This window comes from Juglans microcarpa x Juglans regia, chromosome 1D, assembly GCF_004785595.1.
Source record: "Juglans microcarpa x Juglans regia isolate MS1-56 chromosome 1D, Jm3101_v1.0, whole genome shotgun sequence".
Lineage (NCBI taxonomy): Eukaryota > Viridiplantae > Streptophyta > Magnoliopsida > Fagales > Juglandaceae > Juglans > Juglans microcarpa x Juglans regia.
Genome location: NC_054594.1, coordinates 36,285,660 through 36,297,573, shown reverse-complemented (window position 1 = coordinate 36,297,573; position 11,914 = coordinate 36,285,660). Strand labels below are relative to the sequence as shown.

Here is an 11,914-nt window from a genome sequence, read left to right as displayed (position 1 = left end):
AATTCTTTTTGGAACTTCAAAAGTTTGTAGCCAAAATTTCAAACTTGGATCAGCCCGGACAATGGGTAAAATGTAGCCAAGCATGCTGACCCCAGTTTTAATTTTGATAAATCTTAGGGTTGTGCATTGCATTATCCAAGACGGAGACTAGGGCTGTAATTGAGATGGGTCGAGCAGGTCTTTGGATTGCCGAGCTCAGCTCGAGCTTGAAATTTTTATCTAATATTTGTTCGACTTTGGTTCGGTAAGCTTAGTTTTTTAACTCAAGCTTTTAACTTGAGCCGAGTCGAGCCGGAGTCGTTTATTTTTTAGTTTTTTAATAAAATTTAGTAATTAAGAAATTAGATAAATAAAAAATCTAAATTTAATGAAATTTTTACAACTAACAAGTAGACTCTTTCTTGAAGAGAAATGCTACTTGATGTGTTTAAATAAAAATGTAAAAATGCCAAATCACTTGATGTGTGGTGAAGGGGTTGATAAGTAGAATTTTTCATGAATAAGTAGCATTTCTTTTGTTGAATTAGAAAATTGTAAAAAATTTTAAATAATTAATATGTAACTAATTTATATTTATCCATAATAATCATATATTATATGCCTACATACATTACCAATATATATAAATAATATGATAGTATATATCAACAATTCATATACGATTCCCACAAATCAGTATATGAAATTATTAAATCTTACCGGTAAACTATTATACAAATTATAAAACAGCTAAGAAGTACATTCAATATATATGCATAAGTAATTAGGTTATATATTATATATTTAATTATAAAGTTGTTATGCTTATATTATTAACCAATATTTTAGTTGGGTATGTGTCATTTATTAATTGAGCGGTTATTTGCTGTCACGGGCAAAGTTTTTTTTTTTTTTTTTACGAGTTAAGTTTAATTCGAGTTTAACCGAGCGAGCTATCGAACAGATTAGTTCAATTTAACCCTAAGGGATACCTTTGTTTTCATGGTGGATTAGGCGCGGTGGCAATTGCAAGCAACTACTATGATGCCGTTAGAGCATATAGGTCAATTTCTCTATTAAATTATAAAGAAACTTGCAAAAGAAAAACATATAAATTGATATGATTTGAGCTTATTTTATAATGAAAAGATATTATAATTTGACTTTAATTCATTTCAATAATTATTATTATTATTTTTAACATATTAAACATTTTTATTTATTTGTTAATATTTATTTACTTTTTTACCGTTTTGTATTCGGAGTTTAGATTAATATTAAATATTGCGAATCATAAGGATTGTTTAGGATAATTTAATCATAATTAATCTTAAATTTTCTCATGATATGTATATTACAAGTCGCACACTTGAATACAGAGACTAGCGTATCACGGCAACTTTGGTTTCTCGTAGTGGGTTGGATAAGATGGGGCTGTGCAATGAGGTTCTTATTGATCAGAAGCTATTCGAGTTTAGGAAGGTGAATGATAGATGGTGGAATATCATAGAAAGTAGTCACCGTTTAGTGAAATATATATCCTTAGATCATGAAGCCTTGGGTTGGTTGGGCTCTACAGTGAAGGAATGTGCAGTGTCAAGGGGTGCATATGAGTTTCTGAGAATTCGTAGAAAAGGAGACACGGTGTTAATGGTGCGGAAGGGGCATAACCGAAACAGCAATTTTATCATTCTCTCGGAGTTTGGTCATGATAAGAGGAGATGTTTGATAGTTGTGCAGGAAGGGAGGAAGGGGGAGGGGTGGAGGAACTTCGGAAATGCTTTAATGGAGCTCCATTCACCCTCTGTTCCAAGCATGAGAAACAGAGTCAATCATGAGGCTCAGGCAGGTTACTCTAAGCTGACTAAAGGAATCGGTAGTGGTCCATCGTCGATGGTAGGAGGTGCAAGGTCGTACAACGAGGTGCTCCAAGTGAAGAACATATTGTCTCGAGACGTGCTGCCAAACATGCCCGTGCAGAGGCATGAGGGAGAAGGGAGCGGGCTATTGGGGTCAAATGAGGAAATAATTCTAAAGGTACTTGTCGGTTTGGAGGAACAAGTGGGAGCTATTTTAGAAGAAATTAGTTACTTGAAACACTGCGTCAAGAGCAAGGCAGTGTTGAAAAGTGATGTGGACCGTGTAATGGGCCGTAAATGCAGGCCTATTTCGTTTGGTGAGATGGGCCCTGGGATGGGCCAGGCTGCAGGCCCAAAGAAGACTTGGAGGGCTACATCTCGGGTGTATCCCGAGATTTCAGGTCAGGAATCGAATCGGGTTCCTGTGCAGCAGATAAATAGGTCGTCGGCACCCGCACCGGCATAGAAAAAATCGCCGGTCTCAGTCGACTCCCACCGGCATAGAAAAAACCGTTGGTCTCCGTCAACCATCCTGATGAGCTGGTAGTGTCACGCCGACGGGAAGAAATTGAGGAGGGAGAGATTGTGCTGGAGCCGACTGCAGTGAAGATTTCTAGAGTGGATTTCCAGTTATTGCCACTTGTTTTGGGGTTGGAGATTGGATAGCCTGAGTCGTGTGTGGTGGTCGAAGGGGCGCATGTTGCTTCTGAGGTTGCTCCTGTGCATGTAGTATTGCCAGCAGAGGAGGGATTTTTGAGTTTCCCGTCACCGACTTGTGGGTTGTCTTGGGAGAAGGCACAATCTCAATTGTGTGTGGTGGACGAAGGTTCAATGGTGTTTCCAATGCAGTCAGATGTGTTGGAGTTGAATCTCTCGGTATTGGGGTGTTCGACAGATTCTTTTTCACTGGAAATGGTCTCTTTTGAGGAGAATAAGTGTGGAGATGAGGTTGAAGAATTAAATTTTTTTGCTCCTGTGAATGAGGAACCAGATTCAATGTGTGGCTCGGAATTAGTTGTCTTTACTCCTGCCAGTATTGGTAAGGAGGGGGACTTTCTAACTTCGTTGTGTACACTTCCTCCCAGCGCTAATTATGGGAGTTGTTTGTCAAAGTGGGTTTTCAAGAAAGTATAAGAGATTCAAGCTGTCATTGATTTGGAGGTTTTGAAGAACAATTTAAGGCTTTACTCGTAGCACTTGAGGCTAGCCATTCGAAGTCAGCCTCTACGTGGGATAGAGAACTTAAAAAGTTAACTTGTTCCATTAATTATGATGTGAAATAATGGAGTGGTGGAAGGGATAGAACAAAAGGGAGGGGCAATACAGTTTTATCATGATGCCTAAGATTTTATCATGGAATGTACGGGGGCTTAATGATCGCAATAAACACCTTCGTATTAAATCAATATTGTGGATGTAGAAGGGTGATGTGGTGTGTCTTCAAGAAACAAAGCTGTCACTTATTGATAGGAAAATTGTGCAAAATTTATGGGGGTACTCGTATGTGGGTTGGACTTATTTGGCCTCTTTGGGAGCCTCAGGTGGAGTGTTACTTATGTAGGATAAAAGAGTGGTTGAGTTAATTGAGGAGTGTATTGGAGAGTTCTCGGTTGCGACAATTTTAAAAAATGTGGTTGATGGATGGGAATGAGCATTTGCAGGCTCCTATGGTCCTAACGTGGATAGGGATAGGAGAAGGTTGTGGGGGGAGTTGGTGGCTCTGTACGCCTTATGGGAGGTGTCGTGGTGCATGGGGGTGATTTTAACGCTATTCGCTTTCCTAGTGAGTGATCAGGCACTATCGACATTCTATCGCCATGGAAGAATTTAATGAGTTTATCTTTGATCTGAACCTCATGGACCTCCCTCTAGTATGGGGCGAGTACACTTGGTCAAATGGGCAGGTTTGGTCGAGATTGGATAGATTCTTTGTATCTCCTTTGTGGGAAGCTAAATATTCGGAAGTAAGACAGAAACGACTAGCTCGAGTCAGTTCAGTTCATTTTTCTATCCTTTTGGATTGTGGGGTTATGCACAGGGGGCGTTGGTATTTCAAGTTTGAAAACATGTGGCTAACAGTGGATGGGTTTGTAGATATGGTGCGTGTTTGGTGGTCTTGTTATCAATTTGTTGGTACTCCAAGTTACGTTCTTGCAGGCAAGTTGAAAGCACTGAAATAAGACTTGAAGAAGTGGAATTTGGAGATCTTTGGTCACATTGACAATTAGAAGACTACACTGTTGGAGGAATTGCAAGACATAGAGGATAAATAGTAATTATGTGAAAACTCGGAGGAGGTGTTATTGAGGAAAGGCATGGTTATGACAAACTTGGAGAGGGTTTTGTTGTCATAAGAGACTTCATGCCGTCAAAAATCTAGGGCACTTTAGTTGAAAGAAGGTGATAGGTGTACGAAGTTCTTTCACAGAGTGGCTAATTCACATCGGCATAATAATGCTATTGAGTCATTGCAATCGGGGACTTAGGTGCAATCTTCTCCTCCCGAGCTAGAAAATCATATAGTATAGTACTATGAGATCCTTCTCACAGAATCAGTTCCTTGGAGGCCGAAGCTTGATGCCTTGCATTTTGAAGCAATTGACTCACAGAGTGTGAGTGTTTTGGAGAGACATTTTGTTGAAGAAGAGATTTACGAGGTCATATCTGGCATGGCAAAGGATAAAGTGTCGGGGCCAGATGGTTTTTCAATGGGTTTCTTTCAAACTTGTTGGGACATTGTGAAAGGTGATGTTATGCAGGTGTTCAGTGAATTTCACTCTTTTCAAAAGTTTGAAAAATCACTTAATGCGACATTTATTGCTCTCATCCCCAAGAAATACGGGGTCTTGATTATTGAAGACTTTCGGCTTATAAGTTTAGTTAGTAGTGTATATAAGATTATCTCGAAGGTCCTTGCTAACCGACTTAGCCCGATGTTGGAACATATTATTTCCAAGTCCCAGAACACATTTATTCGTGGAAGAAAAATTATCGATTCAATACTTATTGTAAATGAGTGCTTGGATTATAGAATACGGGAGGGAGGTTCAGGTGTTCTCTGCAAGCTTGACATGGAGAAGGCATATGATCGTGTGAATTGAGAATTTCTTTTATACGTGCTTGAGAGATGTGGTTTTGGGGATAGGTGGATTGCATGGTTGCGTCATTGTATTTCAACAGCCCGGTTTTCAGTTTTGGTTAATGGCGCACCTACTGGTTTTTTTTATAGTTCGTGAGGATTGCAGCAGGAAGATCCTTTATCTCCTCTTCTTTTTGTTATAGTTATGGAGACCTTAAGTAGGATGGTGCAGGCTGTAGTTGGGGGAGGTTTCTTATCGGGCTTTCATGTGGGCAACAGTTTTGGTGGCCCTATTATCATTTCACATCTCCTTTTTGCAGATGATAGGTTGGTTTTCTGTGAAGCAAATAGAAGCCAGATCCAAACTCTATGAGCATTGTTACTTTGCTTTGAAGTTGTGTCAGGGTTTAAGGTGAATTTGGGCAAGTTTGAGATGATTCATGTGGGTGTGGTTTCTAATATCCTCAGCTTAGCAAGCCTTCTGGATTGTAAGGTGTCCTCTTTTCCAATGAAATATCTAGGCCTTCCGCTGGGAGCAACCTTTAAGAATAGAGCTAAATGAGATGGGGTAGTGGAGAAGATAGAGAAAATGTTGGCTAGCTGGAAACAGATGTATTTATCAAGAGGGGGTCACCTCACTCTTATCAAGATACTCTCACTAATCTCCCAACTTATTTTTTATCTTTATTTCCTATGCCTGTAGGGGTGACTAACAGAATAAAGAAACTCTTTAGGGCATTCTTAAGGGGGGGTATGGGGGAGGAGAAGAAATTCTATTTGGTTAGATGAAAGACTGTATTTGCCTCAGTTGTGAATGGGGGTTTGAGTGTGTGTAACCTGAGAACTTTTAATAAAGCGTTATTGGGAAAATGACTTTGGAGATATCATTTGGAGGGGGATCTTTGTGGAAGGATATTATTGACGCTAAATATGGTGTCGCTTGGGGTGGTTGATGCTCTAAGGAAGTGAGAGGGGGGTATGGTGTGGGTTTATGGAAGTATATAAAGAAGGGATGACCATGTTTTGCAAATCACATTCGCTTTGTAGTTGGTGAGGGCATTCGAATTAGATTTTGGAATGACGTGTGGTGTGGAGACCATGCTTTGGAAAGGGTTTTTCCGACCTTATATCGTATTGCAGTGAATAGGGAGGCTTCAATGGCGGACGTGCGTTTCTTTTCTCATGGTGTACATCAGTGGAATATTTTTTTCAACATGGATTTACATGATTGAGAATTACCTATTGTTTCAGAATTTTTCAGCTTACTATATTTCACGGAAATTCCTTTGGCACAACGAGATAGCTTAAAATGGAGATCTAATAACTATAAGTTATGTACATTTAGGGAGTATTATAGCATCCTGACAACACAACTTGATATTACGCCGTTCCTTTGGAAGAATATTTAGAAGTCTCGTGTGCCTTCTATTTTTGTTTGGAGTGCTGCTCTTGGGAAGATATTGACCACAGACAACATGAGGAAGAGAGATGTGTAGTGTTAGATTGGTGCTACATGTGCAAGAAGAATGAAGAATCTGTGGACCATCTCTTATTGCACTGTGAGGTAATAAGGATGTTGTGAGATGAGATCTTTTTAAGGGTAAATGTTGCTTGGGTTATGCCTATGAGAGTGGTGGATTTGTTGGGTTGTTGGTCAAAGATGCAAGGTTGCCATCAAGTGGCAGCAGGGTGTTAGATGATTTCGGTGTATATTATGTAGTGCATTTGGACGGAAATGAATGTGCGGTACTTTGAAGATAAGGAACGCACTACGACCGAGCTGAAGAATTCTTTTCTACACAATCTAATATGTTGGTTTTCCACTATTGTATTACATGGGGATAATGTCCAAAATTTATTGTCTTTAATTTATCGTTCTTAGAATGTAATTAGGAGTTTTTATGTAGAATAATGATAGAGTTACTATCCTACTACTACTCATCTACTACTCTTTTTATAATTGATTATTTATTTATTTTTATTTTACTTACTGATTAATAAAGTAAGTATTAGTAAAGTTATATATTTTTTTAATTCTTTCTTAGTGATTAAAGATGTTAAAAAAATACTTAAAAGAAAATGATAAAAAAATAAAATAAACTTGAAATAAACTTGGATAGTAAATGGATATGCCTATTTCATTCTTTTACTTATGAAAAAAATAAAAAATTCCCATTTCTTAAAGCCGCGCGTTTCGTTGCGTTCGAGAGAAAACGCCCGTCTTCCTGACTTCATCCCCACAACTCATTTTGGAGAAGAAAGCATTCCTTTGCTCGTCTTCTCTCTATCAGAAAATTAGCTCTGTCACGACTCATTTTATTATCCTACATTTTCTTGAATAGGGTGAGATCTGGATGGACAAGGTGGTGGAGGCCGTAGAAATGGCGAAGAAGGAGTGGGACGAAGCGTATAGTCGGACGCAAGAGCATATAAAGGCGATACAATTGTACGGGATTTCTAGGGAGGAGAGGAATCCCAATTCGAATTCCCTTCCGAGATTGAACGGGCTCGCTCAGGACGGCTTGGCTTTCCTCTCCTCGCTCCACTTCAAGCTCGATCTTCTTGCGCCACAGTTGCCCACCGATGACCAAGTCCAATCTGCCACCGCGCTGCTTCAGTCTTGGAAGAACCAATCCCACAAGTAACAAGTCCTCTCTCCCTCTCTCCCCCGGTGAACAAATTTTACTCTCCGTTTGGTTGATAAAAAAAAAAAAAAAAAAAGGGAGCAGAGGGAGGAATAGGATAGTGTCATAATTCTTTTCTTTAATTTTCTTCTTCTTCCTGTTGTTTTTTTTTTTAAACTTGAATTGCCTGAAAAGAACTGAAATTTCAAACCAACAGACTGAAAATGGTGGCATTGATTTGTCGACTTTGCGCAGTCCTGGGAGATGTGTTTTAATATTTGCCTTAATTTCTGAGCAACCAACCAAGCTCTCGTTTATTGATTTCCTATAAGGGCTTTTTATTTCTCTTAGTAAGTAGTTTGGTAATCTCTGTTTATTGTCTTGACTTATATAAATAAAAAAAAAAAAAATCTTTGTTTATTGTCTTGGTTGCCAGTTTGCGATTGAGTCTGAGGAATGCCAATTTGCAAGCAAAGGCTAATATAAGGAAGGCTGCTCAGGAAGAGGTAATCAGCTCCATGTTAAATTACTGTCGTAAAATGTTAGTCATTTACATATATCTGCATTAAGCCATCTTTTCTCTGGCAGCGATCACCTGATATAGTTTTCTAATATCCGTTGCTAACAAACTCACTATGTGGAAAGCTAGTGATTAGTTACATTCTGAGTGCTTGTGAGAGAGGCTTTGATTCAGGTCTAATTTTTTTATATGGTTGTGTTGTTGCAGAGAGAACTTCTTTTGGGTGGTGGAGGGGAGTCCACAATTCGCAGACGCAACTTACAGTATGTATGATGCTTTCTAGATTAGTTCATATATTCAATGCAGTGATTGTAGTTCTGGACATTTTATGAGCTTGGATAAAAACAGCCATATTCTTGACATGGGTTTGTTAACATACTGTATGACTTATGACCGTCTTTTTAGGACAAAAGCTGGAATGACTTCTGCTGCAGAAAGCATCACCGATAGCCTTCGCCGTACTCGCCAATTGATGGTTCAGGTTAGTAGCTCTTTTTCCTCTTGTTTTCTTTTGTAATGGTTTTTCCTGGAATGTATAATTGATTTATTTATTGTATCACCATGTGCTTATAGGAGGTGGAAAGAAATACAAGCACACTTGCAACTTTCGGTGGGTTCTCTTATTCCAACATCTTATGCAAATTATCCTTGTTTAATCATGATGAAAGTATGAAATTTGACGAGAATTATATCTTGAATTTTACGTAGAGTCTGGATATTTTTTTTCTGTTTTGAAGGTGGATAAAAATAATGACATACTCAAGGGATTAAAAAATCACGTAACTGTTTTGATACGACTGCATGACTTGGTCAAAATTCTTGAATCTACTTTAAATCATTGATCAAAGTGACGAAAAAGAAAATAAGGTAGAATCTTCCAGTGGAAGTGGTCCAGTTGAAGCTGTGGTGAAATACTTATTCACTTGCTATTAACTTAAATACAATATGTGATAGGATGATTGTACAAGGCTTCAGACATGAATTCGTTTTTTTTTTTTTTGGCAAATATGGTTCGGATATATAGAGGAATCAACGGGAGTGTTAAAGAAGGCTGAAAGTGAATACAAAGGGCACCGCTCATTGTTCATGCGAACTCGAAATTTACTCTCCACAATGCAACGTCAAGATGTCATGGACAGGTAAAGATGGATTTTTTCTTTTCTTTCCATTTCCCAATGACTAAGTATCTCTATTTGCACAAACTTATGCAAGTTTCTTTATGTGCACAGGCTGATACTTGCAGTTGGAGTTTTCTTGTTCTCATGTGCTGTTCTTTATGTTGTCTCAAAGCGCATTGGGATACTCAAGTTGCAGAGAAAGGTTACTGCTGCCATAAAGGCTGGTATGGTGGGACAAGCAAAGATAGGACAAAGAGCTGATGCAGATGGCATAAATCTTCCCCAGGTCCATGAAAATGCAGTTCATGAGGTGGATATTCCTTTAGAACAACATATGCATGATGAACTGTAAAATTTAATTTTAATGGCTTTCCGTCTTCCTTGTGCCCTTATATTTGGCCCTTAGGCCTTATATAAGGCAATATTTATATATGCCCCTTCTACATAGCAGTCTGCTTTCCCATTGGCTTTGTTTAATTAATCTCAAAGTGAATGCTTCACTCTCAGTTTCGTATAGTTGGTTTCCAAAGGCCAGCCATGTACAAATTTATTTACAATCTCTGTCTGTGCAGTAGGTGTGAAGAAAATCGTACATACGGTTCACCTTTAGCTAAGAGATACAAAGATGTCTTAATAATTGTAAAGCAACCCTTGATCTGGCATTCAACCAATTTTCGAACACCACACTGATGAGCGACTCTCGGAGATAGAGCTTTTGAGTGCCTTATGCCAAGAGCCAAAAATTCTTGTGGGTTTTTGTATTGAGAAGATAGCCTTCATTTTGGCCCTTTTTCTGAACCCCAACACAGGTGCAGTTGCTATTCTCAATCAAATACTCTGCCGTGTCTACCACTTTTGCTGCTCTCATAGACCCTCCAGGCCGCCTACATCTGTTGTTGGTACACAGTAAAACCACGGGGGGAACAGTTAATAATAAATAAATAAATAAACTAAAGTCCAGTATTTTAAGAATCAATAAACGCGTAAAAGAAGTTAATTATAACGAGAAACAACTTTTAATAACTGGCTGTTACCAATTCAATTCAATTCTATGGGCAAGCAAAGACATCCATGATTTCCTACATACTCGGCTTTTAAGGGAACAAGTTCTGGTTGCTCATGTTCTTTTCTAAATTGGCATTGCTCACCTGTTCGGTTTTCCTTTTATCTCTGAGTGACTGATCGGTAAATAATGCATGCATGAATGCTATTGGTATTATGAGAATATTGCTCTTCATCTAAGATCTTGCCATCTACAATTACACCAAATGAAAATCATTTTAACACATTGATTAGTGCGGTTGGAGATGACAAAATTTCAAATTGAAGTGGTTTCATGTGATCTTTCAAATCTGCTTTATAATAAAAGTAACTTTACAATCAAAAAACCATATCGTCGTATCAGTTTGTGAAATTACTTTTGTGTAATTCAAGTATTTATGAATTTAATATATTAAAAAAAAATAGAATTGCTCTATTGTTATTTTCTGAAACCATCTATAAACATGACTTCCTTTAACTTTTAGATGATTCATGGCAAATTTTCATGATTATTTTTCTTTTATTTTATGGAGGGAAGATATTGAAATATTTCTAATAATGTTGTTTTCATCTAAGATGTTCATGTGAAAAACTCACCCTAAAATTGACGAAGAGAGACTCCGACGCTGCCCTACAAATATGAGATCGATGTTGAGCATCTTGCTTTGAAAGAGAATAACCCTCGCCTTATCTTTGCCCTCTATTTCCACCCTCTTTACACTTACAAGAAGCTTCGGCTGAGCAATCTTGCATGCATGCTTCATTTCTTCGAGAAAATCCACGTTCCCTCCACCTACATCTGAGCATGAAATGGCAGAAGAGGAGCCTACCTTAGGCCTCCTCATGAATGTAGAGAATGCGTTTGGCCGCGAGCTTGGGTACTTCCCAACATGGAGGAGAATCAATTCATCTTGCTCAAATATTGCATGTGATAGAGTGTATTGTAATGCGATCGTTGACTCTCGGGTTGGCTCTGCTATTACCATTACCTTCCTTGTTGGAGGAGTCCTTCCACCTTGCATGGCAGCCTACCGCCTTCGGTATTATTAGCAACGACAATCACTGTCACCACTATAAATCTAACCTAGTATCCACCGCTATCAAAAACACAACTTTGGGGTGGAGCGTAGAAAAACAATCAAAGAAATTTTGTTTTCCATTAATAATAATGGTGATGTTGGTGTCAACTGACTTGGTTTATAAAAAGTCGGAGCAGGAAAAAACTCAAAAGACAACCCTAGCTTCCTTTACGAAGAAATTTATTTATTAATTTGCAAAGATGCCTTTACGAAGAATTTTAAAAATACGAGATGGTCATTTCGATGTTTTTAATGTTTATCCTTACGCAGGACAACAACTATTGACAGATCTTTTAACTTTGATTCAAAGCTAAATTTGGGGTGGTCGGGATGTTTGTTTTTGGAAGCCCCCAACAACCCCTTAGATCCCGTCAATACCAGCAAAGCTCAAAAACAGTTTAGTTAAAGGTTTTGAGTCGTCACTTCACATTTGTTGTTTTTGTTTTCTCGAGTATTTAAACAAAACAAAAACGGAAATCCTCGTCCATCTCATCATCTGTTGATTAGTTTACAAAAATTTAGTTCCAGTCAGTTGTTTTTTGTTTTCGGACTCGCGTAAATGCACTCTGTAAGGAAGGACACCACACTTGCAGGTAATGACACGTGTCAATCAAT

General features: G+C 38.3%; 2 protein-coding genes across 2 annotated transcripts; one reads left to right on the top strand and one right to left on the bottom strand.

The window, feature by feature from the left end:
- The first annotated feature begins 7,121 nt into the window (after positions 1–7,121).
- LOC121256155 lies at positions 7,122–9,685 on the top strand. The gene is made up of 7 exons (XM_041156825.1): positions 7,122–7,558; positions 7,978–8,047; positions 8,269–8,324; positions 8,467–8,542; positions 8,635–8,671; positions 9,086–9,200; positions 9,291–9,685. The coding sequence occupies exons 1-7, from the start codon at positions 7,272–7,274 to the stop codon at positions 9,529–9,531; spliced, it is 882 nt and encodes a 293-aa protein (XP_041012759.1). The 5' UTR covers positions 7,122–7,271; the 3' UTR covers positions 9,532–9,685.
- Positions 9,648–11,845, bottom strand: LOC121256163. Its single transcript, XM_041156836.1, has 2 exons — positions 10,818–11,845; positions 9,648–10,069 (listed from the first exon to the last, which is right to left on the bottom strand). The coding sequence occupies exons 1-2, from the start codon at positions 11,240–11,242 to the stop codon at positions 9,904–9,906; spliced, it is 591 nt and encodes a 196-aa protein (XP_041012770.1). The 5' UTR covers positions 11,243–11,845; the 3' UTR covers positions 9,648–9,903.
- Between the last annotated feature and the right edge of the window lie 69 nt (positions 11,846–11,914).